General features: G+C 37.3%; 1 protein-coding gene across 2 annotated transcripts; it reads right to left on the reverse strand.

The window, feature by feature from the left end:
* Nucleotides 1–7,292: 7,292 nt before the first annotated feature.
* On the reverse strand, nucleotides 7,293–9,489 carry LOC131438919 (WD repeat-containing protein CG11141). Of its 2 annotated transcripts, XM_058609315.1 has the most exons (3): nucleotides 9,271–9,489; nucleotides 9,113–9,142; nucleotides 7,293–9,060 (listed from the first exon to the last, which is right to left on the reverse strand). In XM_058609315.1, the coding sequence occupies exon 3, from the start codon at nucleotides 9,010–9,012 to the stop codon at nucleotides 7,816–7,818; it is 1,197 nt and encodes a 398-aa protein (XP_058465298.1). In that variant the 5' UTR covers nucleotides 9,013–9,060; nucleotides 9,113–9,142; nucleotides 9,271–9,489; the 3' UTR covers nucleotides 7,293–7,815. The 2 variants fall into 2 exon arrangements, with proteins under 2 accessions (XP_058465298.1, XP_058465297.1); XM_058609314.1 differs by having other exon boundaries at nucleotides 9,113–9,489.
* Nucleotides 9,490–17,147: the final 7,658 nt, after the last annotated feature.

Here is a 17,147-nt window from a genome sequence, read left to right on the forward strand (position 1 = left end):
CTTACACGTGACAATATTATTGTCAATCCAAAGTATTGTCAATACCGTCAATCCAATTGACTTGGTAACTGGAGTCCGCATTTTTCGAGAAACCAAGCGTTTGGAGCTTCAAATATTGCAAATGAATATTAAAATATAGAGATAAGAGATTATTGCACATATTCAACAGTTTCTCTCTGGAGAGAAAGTATTGTTGGATTGATGAGCAGTTTTGATTTTTTTGACAATATTTTCGTCAATCCAATGAAGTTTCCATTACACGATCAAAAGTATTGTCAATACTCCTTGTATTGACAATAATATTGTCTCGTGTAAGGGCAGCTTATAAATGGCATCTCTGTTCCAAACGAACAGCTGTTGCCACTCTGATTATAGTCACTCTAGGCTGTATAAATAGCGATAAATCGGTATACCTGGCAACGTTGGCGGAGAGTGCTCATTTACCACCCTCTCAGCAAGCGGTTCTATTTTGTTGGTCGTTGAGCGTTTGTTGGTCCACATGCTGTACGAAATATTCGTTCAGTTTTGTGGAACGGTTTGTTGTTGTTTTTTTCTTGCAAAAATAGTGTGAAAATAGGTGTTGCCTTCATATAGAAAGAAAATGTGTTGTTATTCTACGTGAAGTAGAAGTATTGTACAGGTATGCAGTGTTGGTTTCAAAAAATAAGTGGAAAAAACTTCGAAAATTCTCCAGTAAAACTAGTCCAACGGGGCTCCAACTCCTTATATTAAAAATTGCTCAACAATGGACCTCTGTCTGCTGGGTTTATTGAACGAAAAAAATGCATTCGGTTTAACGGTCTGTTTCAAAATCGGCAAACGAAGGTCACGTGTTGGAGTCCCGTTGAACGATTGATTAGACTTTCATTGGACCAACGATCCAACGTATTGGACCAACGAAGGACCACCGTTGAGCGTTTTTTTTTCTAAGAGGGCACCGTGGGTTGATCCCAACTGGCCGAAATTTACACTGAAAATATTTGAACAATATTCATAAGTCGATACTGCCCTCTTAGAAAAAAAAAACGCTCAACGATGGTCCTTCGTTGGTCCAAAGAACGTTCAATCAATCGTTCAAAAGCGGCTCTTACACGAGTCATTAAAAATGTCATTACTAAAAAATAACATCATTTTAATGAACGTGTAATGGTGCAGTAATGGCGAGATTTCTATCAAATTTGAAATACATCATTATTAAGTCATCATTAAAAATGACAAAATAATGCTCGTGTAAGGGCCGCTAAAGGGAGGCCAACGCGGGATCTTCGCTTGCCGATTTTGAAACAGACAGCTGAACCGAATGCCATGTTTTTTCGTTCAACAAACCCGGCACACAGTCTTTAATTCGCGATGATTGACTTTCGCCCAAAACTCCCCGAAAAGGCAGACATATAGGAGCTATTTGACTAGATGTGCGTAGCGCATGATGAACGGGCGGTAAAAAATATTACATTCGATCGGATTGCCATCAGGCGCGGATTGATTAGAAAAAAGTTTCTAGCAGGGCATATTCGCTGGTACTAGCTATGAATAATCTTTTTACCAAGAACATTAACTCTATTTACCCTCCATTACAGATCAACTACTTCGGTATGAATGAATCCGTTGGTTTTATTTCACTCGCCGAGAAAAGCGAAGAAAATCCCTATTCGAAACATCTGGTTATCGTGACTGATCGCGAATCACATCAGCTGATCATCGAGGCGCACGAGCTAATGAAGTAGATTTTGTGCGTTAACGTATTCAAACCGGAAACTCAAGCGAAGGTTCTGCTCCTGAAGGAAACCCTTAATTACGACTAAATAGTCGAAATGATTGGACCTCCTGTACGATGATGCGGAACGTGATTTCGTGAATCACGTCGATCGATGCATCTATCTCTTTGGAAGCTACTGTCAAGTGTGTACCGGTCATAGTGGCCGTATTGTGGAGGATAGCGATCGCACACATTCTACCCTGAATAACCGTCGTACCGGGACCTTCCCGAAATTGGCCAGGGACCTATGTTTGAATCAGGGCGCGGGCTGACCTAGATACATGCTAGAATTCAATCCAGACAAACAACGGGAACAAATTTATTTTTTATTTTTGTATCCGTATTCTACATATTTTTTTATTTCTGTATCCGTATTCTACATCATTACCGTTAGAACATTAAAAAACGCTCGAACGATAAATTGTTTTGATTTCTCTTTCATGAATTGGATTTTTTACGAAACCATTTGCAACTCCTGTCTTTGCGAGTCCACCACCGTATGTAGCTAGAACATGTTGACTGGTTAGCATTTCCATTGCGTACAATTGAATTCTTTGGACTTCACAGTAAAAGTTACTGAAATATTGAACAAAATCAGAAAAAAATTGTTGATTTACTTTGGAGCTTCTTGGTAACTAGTTCGTAGCAACCTAAACAGTGTTGCTCAAGAAGATTATTATTATCTTTATCAAGGGGTCGCTATATTTGCGATAACTGGCGGTGAATCGTTGAAGACAATTTCATTGTCAATTTTTCTTCGGAGTGCCTGGTCGTGTCGTCGATTTAACGGTACAACAACAGTACTATTAGTGACAATAATCTACTAACAGCTCAAACGGAAATCTAGTGAAATTAAGACGTTTTCCCTGTATTAGTACCATAGTCTTATGTGTATGTGATGAAGCATTTCCCAGCACTGTCCCATTGCTGCAACCCAACAAGATATGATGAATTATCAGATGAGGAATGCTTCTCGAAGAATGGAATCCTATGATCATCACAGAGACGCTATTCGAACCAATTCGAGGAGTAAAGTAAATGAACGAATGAAAAACGAATGTATAGAACGTATATGCACGATGTATACCAGCAGCGAAGAATGCATTAGTATATTCGGGTTCTCTACGATTATCGCTTATTCACAAATAAATAAAGTTATTAATATAAACAAAGTTATAAATATTTATTTTTATTACACATTCACGTTTAAGAGAAACAGCAGACGAACAATCGGAGAAGGATAAGAAAAAGAAAACGAATTGAAATTTTCATTCTGAATCGGTTGAATTTGATTAGGAATCGATTTGGATTTGATTTCGTCCCGGGTTGGCGGTTCAATGCATAGGGCACTGGTCTTACAAACCAGTTGCCGTATGTTCGAGCCCCGACCTGGAAGGATTCGTAGTGTCAGTGGAATCGTAGCACCAGACATGCAATGGATCTGTACACTCTGAATCGGCTGCGAAGTCAGTTGAAACAGAAGGTTCAATTCCACAACAGGAATGTAATACCAAAGATAAATAATAAAGACATGTACGTGGTTATAAATATTTTTAAAAAATGTGGTTCGTTCCCGCCCAAGTAGCAATCCGCAACTAGTTTTGATACGACAAAGTCCAAATTATGTTGCAATAAGAGCACGAATATGTTTTTTATGTTATACTGGTTAACACATGGTGACAGCAATGTTTCATCATAACATAACTAGTTACGAAATAGTTATTTAGGTTTCCAATAATAACATCTTTGTGTCATATTGAATTAAATATAATTTATAAGCTATCGTTACTTAATCCAAACATATCTTTAATCACAACAATGCTTCTAGCTACTAGTTGAAAATAAGTTTATTTGACTTCAATAGTAGCAACCCGTAACTAGTTTTGATACCACTTAACCCAACTGTGTTGCAACAAAACCACGAACATGTTTTTTATGTTATACTGGTTAAAACAAGGCGACAGCAATGTTTCTTCATAACGTAAACATTGAACTAACTATCATTTGTAAGTTATCGTTACTTGATTCTAACATATCTTTTATCACAGCTATGCTTTTAGCTACTAGTTGAAAAAAGGTTTATTTTCCGTTGCGAAACCATTATAAATACATAAGCGTATATGTAAATCGTTACTTTGAATTGATGTAGTAATAACTTAGATATTATAAGATTATGACATATAATTTCTTCATTGATTCAAATAGTTATCGGTAGGTTTTCCCAACGTTATGATAACGAAAATGCAAACAAAACAACCTTTGTTGGCTTGAATATGACGAACACAATATGGAGTCTCAAGAAGTGTATGAAACATAAATAAAACCAGGATATTACTTTTTTAAACTACTTTTTGCCAAAAATAGTGAAAGGCAGAATAGTCATTTTTGTTCTATGCACTGTCATACACTGAGCTAAATTTTCTTTTTCACATTATATGATATTCTAATGATTTTGCACTATTAGCATTTCCAATAATAGTTACAAGATGTGTTCAACATCATGTCAAATATATGAGATAATCTTATGAAACATAAAACTCTTCTTAACGTTATTTTTACAGGATTTCCATATAACGAATGAAATTTCCAGTCTGAGTCAAATTGATTGGCGCGTCTTATAACCATTACTAGATATCCGCACAACATACATTGAAACAATTTATGAAGCGCATATAATATTCACTTCGATTTTATTTAGATAGGTTCATATATACCATATGACTAGTTTTGAAAAAAATTAAATATATATATATATATATATATATATATATATATATATATATATATATATATATATATATATATATATATATATATATATATATATATATATATAACTTTCAATAGAGCTCATACGAATAGCAGATAATCGCCAACTACTACTTTTCTTTGAGGATTCAAGCTTTACTAGTATTCTGTTCGGTAAGGGAGCACCTCATGATATTTGCGAAAGAGAAGTGAGATCCCGAGACTGAAAATAAAAATGAATCTTACTAGACAGATAGAGTAATGAAATGTACCGGATATATATTTCATGGTCCGTTAACGCATATCCTTGAACGAAGTTGGATGAGCTGTCTTGTCAGCGATTTAAAATTACATTGAGATGCGGAACTTCCTGAAAAAAATGGTCTGGAGCAGTTGATGAATATCGTAGACACAACTATTTCTTCAGCTTCAAGCAGTACGATTCACGACTTCCATCGGATTTCCATATACATTATATGGGATATTTTTATAACTTTCATTATGATAACGTCCATTTAGATTTGACGTACACATTAAATAAAGATTATAAGTTTCCATATAATCTCTATGAATTATATTCTGCATATGATTCATATGACAAATCTAATGAATATAAATAAGATTTTCATTTCAGTGTAGACACGAAGAAAATAATATAGGGATTGGACATCGATTGTGATAATTCTATAATTCTCATGATATATGAACTTAAAATGACGAGAAATCACTCTGCTTGGAATAATTTTGAGCATTCTGAACATAGCGTTATTTTGCTGTTTGTTTTTTATATCTTTATAAACAGATTTTGATTGAAGGCGCATAAAAAACAGTTAAGTAAAATTGAATTCCGCTCGACAGTTTTAAAATCGTTGTAAATTTTCTACCTTGTATCAAGTTTGTGATTTAAAGTACTTTTCTGCTTTTTTATTGATGATAGAAAAGTATTCTGAATTTATTCAATGTTTATAATGTCGATGGTGACTAAGTTTCAACTAGTTTACTTGAAAACAAGTTATTTTCAAGTTATGAAAAGATAAGTTCTTTCAGTATGACATTACAACGTAACGACAACTTATTTTTAGCCGACCTAACAACTAGTACAAACTGCGCTTTTTGAGTCATGCAAGTGGTTAGATATTAGTAACAATCACTCAAATATCTGGTTGTAAACTAGTCACAAACAAGCTAGCGTAACAAAAATTGTTACTTGGGCGGTATCTTCGGAAATGACCGCACTCACTCCCGCATACGCATGGCTGCCAGACGGCTGACTAAACGCTGCCAGTTGGGAAAAATATAGCTGGCAGACATTCTGGTGAACGACTGCCTCACCGCTGCCAGATATACAACTCAAACGATACAACCGTATCCACCAGGATTTTTCCACATTGAAATCTTTGACATTTTCAGCGAAGGTGAGAAGATGAAAACGCTCGGCTAACTTAGATACCGGCGACTTTGTTCTGTCAAATTGGATTTGACAACCGTCACTGAATCAATTTTGGTAGCCGTCTGGTGGCCATGGCTGCCCAGGTAGCCAAAACACTATGCGGGCCGCTTGGTGGAGCGCCAGATTAATTGCATTACCATTTCAACCAAAGTGTGCCATAAAATCTCAATAAATACAAATGAGCTACCGAATCGAAAGGGTTCTCACGGTTTGACATTTGCATTATGAATGTATGATGGGAACTCAGCAATGAAACCAATGTATCAACATTGGTGCCAGTTTCACGGAGGTTCGTAGATGTGCGCCAAAAAAAGATCGTGACTGTCATGTCTGGTAATTCGTTTGTGGTAATACCAAGGCTTTTTTTATTTGATTCGGATTTTATTCCGAACTGATAATGTGGGAATAAGGATTCGAACCTAAAAAAGAAAAAGTTGACAGAAAATGACTTTGTATTCTTTTTTTTTATTTCCTGTAATTTCTCGTGCAGACTAGCCTGAACGCGCCATGCTCGCAAAAAGTATGTTGTTTGTGATTTGTTCGTGAGGTGTAAGAGTGGATATCTTGATGATATAATGGATTTGATGCGCGATCACGTAGCTGAACTAAAGACTAATTTGGTATATTGAGAGATGAAGCTTTGATGATACGCACGTTTGGTAGTGCAAAAACTGTTATTGCCCTTTATTTAAACTTCTAATGGCAAACATAGAACCAAAGGTGCTAAAACTGAAGAACCGATTCAAAACGGGTTTGCTAGTCTTGTATGGCAGAACAGAACCGTTAATAACCGCTAGGCGAAATCCTCTGCCGGAAACGGTGGTGGCATTGTTGCCAGACTCTTGCCGGAACTCTCCCATCATTCTGGCAAAACCTTCTGGCAGACGCTGCCAGGCGTCTGAGGGGAAATCTGTCAGGCACTTGCAAGCGGGATATTCCGATTCGTTAAAAATACAGAATAGGGGTGACAGTGGCAACTAGGGATGTATAATTTTCAAACTATTCGATTGAATTTTAATCGATTATCCGGGTTATTAATCGTTTGGTTATTCGATTATTGTTATAGAATTTTTCGAAGTAGTCGATTAGCTTGATAATCGAATATTAGTTTCCAACTAATCAGGAATCAAAACAAATTGGCTCAAATGGCACTTTCCCCTTGATATTCCAACTAATCGATTAAATAGAACTCGATTATCTGGGTTATTAATTGATTACTCGATCGATATTACGACATCCCTAATGGCACCTCAAATCATAATTTCTAAAAAACGTCCTCGAGAGTACCCCTTCACTGGCTTGATTCTCAATATTTTCCTACGAAAAAATTACAAAATGTTCGTATAGTGCTTTGTATTTTGCAAAACATGTGAATATATTTATTTAACGAAAGCTCTAAGAAACTCGCAATAAATATTTTTCTTTTCATCCGTTAAAAACTACCTGTCCCTTAAGCTTTCAAATCAATTTGGCAGGTAGTTTGTCGTTTGAAAATGACAATGACAGAAAATATTTCTTTCAAACGGATAACTGTCACCACTCTTCCTAAATCCACTCTGAGTTATCTGTATATAGTTACCTAGCCACACTTTCCTAGTTAAAATAAAGCACAAATATTAAACAAGCTTTGCTATGAGACTTATTTGAATGTGCGTTATTGTATAGTTTCTTCGTTTAGTTTGGTTGCACGATTTTATACATCCTTTGGTACATTACACATTATTCAAATGATTCCTAATGCATATGAGGCTCGAATGAGCTAACAAATTACCCCTTAACAACTCAACAATATACACACAAGACAACAACATAAAAGCATTAGCATTACTTTAGCGAGGTTAATTTATTGCTTACTAGCAATTCACCCTTCTTCGCACTCCTTCGGGATCTGACCGATTTCAACAATGGGATTAAATTTGGTTTTGTGCTTTCGCTTCGTCTTCCGACCACTTTTGAACAGAATCGATTCATCATATTTCAGTTCATTTAATGTTTCAAACAGCTCCAGTTTTTTCAAGTGCGTTACGATTTGATGTGAACTATCAGCAGGGGGGTGTTCCTCAAGAGGTCGATCAATATCCACGATTCCGTCCTCGCTACTTTGAAGGGCGGCGCCATTTGAACAACCCGAACTGCTGGCTACATCGGCGAATAAGTCTTGTTCGAGACACTCGTCTGCCATTATTATCTGACTGTCACTATCGCTCGAAGCAAAAAGCTCTAGATTTTTATAAAGTATTGTAGTCTGACTGCTGTCTGGTAGCGTGGATAAACGAACTAACGAACGAGAACTTTCAAGGATTAAAATTTCATGCTTGTTGACTGAAATGTCAATTATTTTTCGTAATCGGGTTAATGCGGCGACAGTCTTCATTTGATCTAAATCTAACACAAAAAGTGTGTCATTGGCTACTGACAGCAAATATTTATCTTGGAATGTATATAGTATTCCGAACGTGGTAGGGATCCGAATGGGATGTTTGCTAGGATTTAAGATAGGTATCTCATGAGATGGTGTCCTTATCAGCTCTTTGAAAATCAACGTATGTATGACTTCTCCCGTCATGTCCGCAATCCAAAGGCGGAATCCCGATCGAGTGGACACTGTCTGAGGTTTTTTATGGTATGTATGAAATATGGCTCCGAAATGGCTTAGCATTTTTCGATCCTTCTTCCCAATTTGCGTCACACGCCATTTGCAAGGATCCTCCTGAGTGCATATTACTGTTCGGTAAGTTGTCGAAACTAAAAGGTATTCTTTTTGTAAACTCAACTGAACGATTTCATACTTTTCGTTCACGATCTCTCGAGATTCACAAGATTTTAACTGATAATTTATATCCGTCAGTACAACGGTTCCAGAGCTGTCGCCAGAGAACAGCTTCATTCCATTCTTAGACCAAACGACATCAGTTATCGTAGTTCGATGAATACCAGTTACTGTGTAGCGCTCAGTGGGTTTACTTTTCAGGAGAAGTTCGGCACAAACTTCCGGCGGAGCTTCTTTGGGAACTTGAAATATATTCACTTTTCCTTGTCGACATCCTGCTGCGATCATAAAATCAACGGTTGAAATAATCCGCACGCAGGTCAACTCGCCGTAGCCCTGTCATGTAAAACATTGTATTTAAATATATCGATTTTTAAGCATTACTCACCTCAGTCTGTAATCGTTCGAATGCACTGGTCTTTCGATTGTACCAAAAAACAATACCCACATTAGTACCAAGAGCAATAAACTCATCCACCAAGTCCACACAGGTGATGGATACGTCATGGAATAGGATACCACGCTGTATTTTGCTCGGAATATTACCTATCAGACTGACAAGAGGAGTCCATTCGCGAAGCTCCATTACCAGATAATAGTTTTGCGAATGGTACGTCGTCAAGTTATGGTATATCAGAGTTTTTGTAAACGTTGTGATACATTTCTGCTAACTTAACGTTTGCGAACAAAAATTGACAATATATATTTTTTATTATTGCGAAACTATACAGGGATTTCAAACTATGACGTTGAATTGGTTTTATGAAACAGAGGAAACTGACAACTCAGCTGCAGTGCCAGGTTGCCAGATTTACCATGTTTCGCCAAGCACTCTAACCAGTGCTGTCAACTGTTTTTTCCAAAAATCTGTATTTGGCGAAAAAAACTATCTGTACAATATCTTTCTCGAAAAATCAAACATCAATCTAGTGCGAAAACTGATTTTGCGACCAAAAAAAAAAAAAAAAAAGGTCGCTCGACCTGGTTTACCCCTATGGAATCCAACACAAAAACTGAAAATCGGTATTTATCTGTATGAAAATTGAAATATCGGTATTTTGAGAGAGCATATCTGCATTCCTGTATCGAGTCCAAAAATCGATATAAATACCGAGAAATCGGTATAGTTGGCAGCGCTGACTCTAACCCACATTATCGAAATGACGGAATGAGCAATGAATTCTTACTCGACTGCATGATTTTTTAGTGCTCGATCGGTTCAGTGCTAAAATTTTCGCCTGAGTTGGCTGCTCGATCAACCTGATTGACAGTGACATTATAAATGTCATTGAATATTCCCTCATTTTATGAATGTGTTAGTGTGAAATTTAAGCGATTTAACTACACTAGAGGAATGGATGATGCTGACTAAGGCCGAAGGCAGAGTGGGCGCGAGAAGCTGTGCCGAACTGGTGACTGACATTAGCAAACCTAGAGAGGGAATGATATTAGCAGCAAATCAAAGAGACCCTGTCAGAGTACAAGCGAGAAATCTGCTCAGTTTTCACTGTGACAGGGTCTCTTTGATTTACTGCTAATATCATTCCCTCTCTAGGTTTGCTAATGTCAGTCACCAGCTCGGCACAGCTTCTCGCGCCCACTCTGCCTTCGGCCTAAGGTAGGCCGTTTTGTTAATTTCCAGCGAATTTCAATAGTTTATGTTGGGATTCTAAGGCTGTGAACCATTTCACGGTTAATTTTAACTTTTGGTTAAAATCTGACACTTGAGTGGTTATTTGGTGTCGAGTAGTTAAATTTGACTAAAACTTTGACCCATTTCAAAATTTGACGGACGGAAAGTTATTTGGGTTTATTTTCCACTGGAAATAATTTCAACTAAAGAATTAGTATTAGAATTTTCATTGCGAGATTTTTTTTCAGTGTTGGAAAATAACTATCGATCTGTCAAAAATAACCATGCTCTCGAGCAGGGTTATGTTTGACAACATCAAATTAACCACTCGAGTGTCAGATTTTAACCAAATGTTAAAATTAACCGCGAAATGGTTCACAGCCTAAGAAGAACTGGTTATTTACTAGTTCTGTATATCCGAAAAACATGAAGATTTAAATTTGTATATTGAGTTATATAATGTTTTCGTTTAAAAATAAACTGAAAATCAGCACGAAAACGTGCAAAATCAGGAAAGAAGAAGAAGATGAATTGACAATTCAGTCCGCATCTTCTCACTCAATTCCGAATGATTTCCGAATCAACCGATTGTAGGCGAACCGGTTCATTCGGAATCGGTTGTTGCACTGGAGTTGGAATTGATTCGGAATCCATTATGATTTCCACATGAAATTCCGAATGAAAATTTCTCGCTGATTCGGAATTGATTCGGAATCCATTCGGATCTGATAATGTGGGAAGGCTGTGAACTATTTCTCGGTTAATTTTATCTTTTGGTTAAAATCTGACACTTGAGTGGTTATTTGGTGTCGAGTAGTTAAATTTGACTAAGACTGTTGCCCATTTCAAAATTTAACGGACGGAAAGTTATTTGGGTTTATTTTCTGTCTTAGGCTGTGAACCATTTCGCGGTTAATTTTAACTTTTGGTTAAAATCTGACACTCGAGTGGTTAATTTGATGTTGTCAAAAATAACCCTGCTCGAGAGCATGGTTATTTTAGACAGATCGATAGTTATTTTTCAACACTGAAAAAAATCTCGCAATGAAAATTCTAATACTAATTCTTTAGTTGAAATTATTTCCAGTGGAAAATAAACCCAAATAACTTTCCGTCCGTCAAATTTTGAAATGGGCCACAGTTTTAGTCAAATTTAACTACTCGACACCAAATAACCACTCAAGTGTCAGATTTTAACCAAAAGTTAAAATTAACCGTGAAATGGTTCACAGCCTAACTAACCAGCTTTTTTTGCCAGATTTGACAAATTTCGACCGTCCCACGACAAAAGGGCCTAACTGCAAATGAGTGCCTCTCATTGTTTACTTTCTCGTTTCATTATTACAGATCCATTATTACAAATTTTCTAAAGTTTCCAATATAAATCGAAAGCTTGTAGTTTTACCTTGAAAGTTTTGCGAAGAGTAAAGCGTCAAATATAAAATCAATTCGGTAAATCGTGAAAGAAAAGGCAAACAAAGAGAAACTGTCATTTGCAGTCAATCAGAGTGATCACCACGAGATAGCGTTATGGTGATTCTTTCGACAACAGTAATACAACTTTTCACTAGTCTGAAAATTATCCCCATCGCTTAGTTCGCCACTCGAGCAGCGCAGCGATAGCAGAAGAGTTGGTTGGATTTTTCAATAGTTAGACCCAGACAAATCCAGATAATTTTTTGAGTCAGAGAGACAGATTCTTGACAAAATAATATGGCAACTCTGATGACAAGTTACAGCCAACCAAGGGGTGGGTCGCTTAGATCAGTGAGCCAGTCACACATTAAAAGGCTGTCCGCATTAGGCCGATCCGAGCTCTCCGGCGTTTACTTTTTCTCTGCTTCGGCTATTGCTGAGCTGCACATGCAGCTGTGTGCATGTGCAGCTCAGCCATAGCCGAAGCAGAGAAAAAGTAAACGCCGGAGAGCTCGGATCGACCTAATGCGGATAGCCGTTTAGGCTCAGTTTATCGCGTGTTTTTAAGAGGCACAACATAATTTGTGTTACGTGACTCTCCCCTTGCAGCCAACTATTTTTTTCAAAAATCTTTATTTGGCGGAAAAGAATCTGCATAATATTGTGTATTTCGACGTGAACGAGGGCCTAAAATCAATTGACAGATTCTATTTTGTTTACTTTCTCTTTCGACTATATATGCGTTATTATGCTATTGTTCGTTACATATCTAATACTGTTACAAAGCTGGAAATTTTTTTTTTATTCTACATGAATATTTTGTAAGTAAACGTGAAAATTAAGGAGTTTTTAACAGAAGAGGAAGTAAACAAAGAGAAACTCTGATTCGTTTATGTGACCTTATGAAATGTTCACGTCGGTTTGATACTTGATTAGACTCCTGCGAAAAAAATATTTGCACAGTCTGTAGCAGACCTTACACGAGACAATATTATTGTCAATACAAGGAGTATTGACAATACTTTTGATCGTGTAATGGAAACTTCATTGGATTGACGATAATATTGTCAAAAAATCAAAACTGCCCATCAATCCGACAATACTTTCTCTCCAGAGAGAAACTGTTAAATATATGCAATGGCCTCTTCTCCCAATATTTTAATATTCATTTGCAATATTTAAAGCACCAAACACTTGAATTTCTCGAAAAACTCGGACTCTAGTTATCAAACCAATTGGATTGATGGTATTGACAATACTTTGGATTGACAATAATATTGTCACGTGTAAGGGCAGCTATACAAAAAAGTTCAGTATATGAAAACTAGTGATGCCACTTATGCAGATATATATCTGAATTTACAAATTTCTGATTACGCCGTAGATATTTGAGGGTTGTACTTATTATCAAATGTAGAGTGGAAATTTTTGAAATTTCCATCTTTAGAGCATTTAACTTTCACTTTTTCAAATTGTATCATTTTTCCACACTGCAACAATTTAATTGCACAAACTTTTTAAAACCTGTTAAAAAATTTATCCTGGCACGGCATGTTGACCAATTTATGCGTGAGGGTAGTGGTGTGATTAGTACTAGTGTGAGTGTGTCGTTCCAATCATTGAAGTAATATATGAAGCGGAAAATCATACAGTGTCTATATAACAATTACGATTATCATAAAAACGGTTTTGTCGTGAATACGACTTACTTTACTATGAGGTGCCTTTTCAAAATTAGCCAAATGGAAGAATGGGCAGAACTTAATCGTGAATATCTCGACTTGTATTAATGGTAGCAACATAATTCTTTCACCATTTCATCAAAAATATGATCACGAATTTAGGATAATATTTTGAACAGTGTGAGATAACCACAAACAACTCAAAAATTAGGTTTTCTCAAAATTTGAAAACAATGCGGAAAACTCTTCACTTTCGCTTGCGTTTTTCGCGCAAGGACGACGATTTTGAGGTAGTCAGGCACATATCTTCAACTGAATGCGTATAAAAGGGGAACCGTGGTGAAAATCGATCATTTCTTTTCGTGCGTTCGATGAAAGCAGACGTCGTAGGAGTTAAATCTTCAACCAGCAGCGACGTCGAGGGCACCTTCTGCGTGGTTAAAACCTCAAATGCTCAGGTCGCAACTCTCATTCGCTTGCTGGCCATCAAGGCAAGCAGACTGTCATCGCGGGAGTTAAACTTTAACCAGCAGCGACGGAGAGTGCATCTTCTGCGTGGTTAAAACCTTAAACGCTCAGATCGCAACTCTCATTTGCTTTTCGGTAGTCGTAACGAAAAGTTCAAGTTTCAGATTTTAGTTCCGAAATATAACATAGGTTTAAAATTCAGAGCCTGCGTGCTGAAACTGGATTCTGGAACTGTATTCCGGAACTGATTTGAGTTTCGAAATTGCAGTTCTAGAATTGAAACTGGATGCTGAGTCTGTTATTGGTTCTAAACTTAGTTCTTGAACTCAGGGTAAAGTTCTTTATTCCAGACTTCTATTCGGTTCTTTTTAGAACCATAATAATACTCCTAAAGAATTATGCGGAATTTTACTTTACTGTACTCTATATAACCCATTCTGGTAGTCATGGCGAAAAATCGTTTTTAGTTCCGGAATATGGGTTTAGAATTCAAAGTTTAGTTCCGGAATATGGGTTTAGAATTCAAAGTCTGCGTGCTGAACTAACTCAACTCGCCACTCTCCATTAGGAACGCTTTCATAAAAAGTTCTTTTCAGAGCCACCATTATTTTATTATAAATAACTATACTGCTTATTTCATAATATTTAATTGCGTTTCAGAATGTTTAATGTAACTAATCTGTAATTTAGTCTAGGTGCATCGTTTAAATTTCTAGTAATGAAAGAGGGGGAAGTTGCACAATTCAAACAATCGATCAACTACCAATTCGAATTCGGAAGCATAAATAAAGCGTGTCATATTCGTATTCACGACATCCAGTTATGTCTCCGACATTACACACCCGTACTTTTTTGGAAATCTCTAACACTTAATGGGACTGAGTTTAACTTGGTTAAAAGTTCAAAACCTTTGAAATTCTAAGCGCATTCTCCTCAGTGTAAACTTTTGATACTTTTAAATGCTGTGTAAAACCTTAAATAAAATAAACCTAGATTTCCCATTGCAATAGTAATGCAGTTGAGCAACCCGTGACACCAAAAGCGCCGTCTGGTATAAAATGGGTGCGTAAATGCTCCTAAAATGCATGTACAATGCTGCCTGCGCATTTAACACAACCACAGTAGCTAGTGGAAAAAAGTACAACCGTTTCTCAGCGCTGTTAGTTTATTAATTATATGTTTATTTGATTTATGTTAAAACTGAGCCCGCTGTCAACCTGACCGCGCTTGAACACATTCGTACATAATGCAAATGTGTGTGGAACAGAGATGTCAAATTACTCAATGGCATTTGTACTAATATTAATGTGTGAGCAAAAAGCTCCTGTCAAAATTTTTAGCGCTAGAGTCTAAAAATTCATAACATTGGCAATATCTATCTCGAAAAATCTATTTGGGGAGGGCTGGTTTTTATGTAGCGATCACACTATTGCTGGTTGCCGACATGCTGGTGCCAGTATATTTCTTACTGCTAAAGTTAGTAAAAATTATAAACAACAATGAAATATATCCTTTAAATACTTGAATCATCATTCTCGTTTTTTATGTCAAACCACTTTACGCGAACGAATGCTTTTTACTGAGAAAAACATGAAATACGTGCGAGAAGTGCAATATTTGCATTCCCTCGCCATCTTGAATATCTTCACCAGCATCGCTTCGACTCAAGCTCAGACGAAACGTGTACCCGGCGCGAAAACTAACATCCGTCCCCCCCACCCGTGGTAGGACAAAGAGTGCTCAGAATTAAACGCGGAGAAAACTTCATCATTTGTCGAGTTTAGGAAAAACGGAACACCTGATAATTTTAGAAACTACGCGGCATTAGAAGCTAAAATGAAAAGCTTGATTAAGACGAAGAAAAGCGGATATTGGCGTCGATTCGTAGACGGATTATCGAGAGAAACATCAATGAGCACTCTTTGGAACACAGTCCGACGAATGCGCAACAAAAACACCACAAACGAAACCGAGGAATATTCTAACCGCTGGATATTCGATTTCGCTGAAAAAGTATGCCCAGATTCTGCTCCAGACCAGAGGATCTTCCGCGCCGTGACGTCAAATACAAATGAAACACCGTTTTCGATTGTAGAGTTCTCACTTGCGCTCTTATCGTGTAACAATAAAGCTCCGGGATTAGACAAAATCAAATTCAACTTGTTGAAAAAATTGCCTGACTCAGCCAAAAGACGTTAATTGAATTTATTTAATAAGCTTCTTGAGAATAATATTGTCTCACACGACTAGAGACAAGTAAGAGTTATTGCCATTCAAAAACCAGGGAAACCAGCCTCCGATCACAATTCGTATCGGCCGATTGCTATGCTTTCCTGTATCCGGAAATTGTTCGAAAAAATGATTCTGTTTCGTCTAGACAATTGGGTCAAGACTAATGGATTACTTTCAGATACACAATTCGGCTTCCGCTGGGGCAAAGGAACGAACGATTGTCTTGCGTTGCTCTCAACTCAATTCAAATGGCATTTGCCGTAAAGAACAAATGGCGTCAGTTTTCCTAGACATCAAGGGGACTTTTGATTCAGTTTTCATAAACATCCTATCTGAGAAGTTGCATCAGCATGGTCTTTCACCAATTTTGAATAACATTTTGTATAATCTGTTGTCCGAGAAATACATGTATTTCGCACATGGTGATTTGTCGACAATACGATTCAGTTACATGGGTTTTCCTCAGGGCTCATGCTTAAGCCCCCTTTTATACAACTTTTACGTAAACAACATTGATGAATGTATCAACATATCTTGCACGCTAAGACAACTTGACGACGACAGCGGTGTGTCTATTATAGGACCCAAAGATGCCGATCTCCAAGGACCATTGCAAGATACCCTCGACAACTTGTCGACATGGGCTCTTCAAATGGGTATCGAGTTCTCTACGGAGAAAACTGAGCTGGTTGTATTTTCGAGGAAGCGAGAACCAGCACAATTACAGCTTCAACTAGGGGGTGGAACCATAGTTCAGGTCTTCACATTTAAATATCTCGGGGTCTGGTTCGACTCCAAAGGCACCTGGAGATGTCACATTAGGTATCTGAAACAAAAATGCCAGCAGAGAATCAATTTTCTTCGTACAATAACCGGAACTTGGTGGGGTGCCCACCTAGGAGACCTGATCAGGCTGTACTAAACAACGATATTGTCCGTAATAGAATATGGATGCTTCTGCTTCCGATCCACCGCGACCACCCATTTTATTA

Source organism: Malaya genurostris, chromosome 3 (genome assembly GCF_030247185.1).
Source record: "Malaya genurostris strain Urasoe2022 chromosome 3, Malgen_1.1, whole genome shotgun sequence".
Lineage (NCBI taxonomy): Eukaryota > Metazoa > Arthropoda > Insecta > Diptera > Culicidae > Malaya > Malaya genurostris.

Coding starts and splice junctions, on each gene's coding strand:
- LOC131438919 (XM_058609314.1), bottom strand. CDS start 9,310: ATGGAGCTTCGCGAATGGACTCCTCTTGTCAGTCTGATAGGTAATATT. Junction 9,061..9,112: donor TCGAACGATTACAGACTGAG/GTGAGTAATGCT, acceptor TTTACATGACAG/GGCTACGGCGAGTTGACCTG.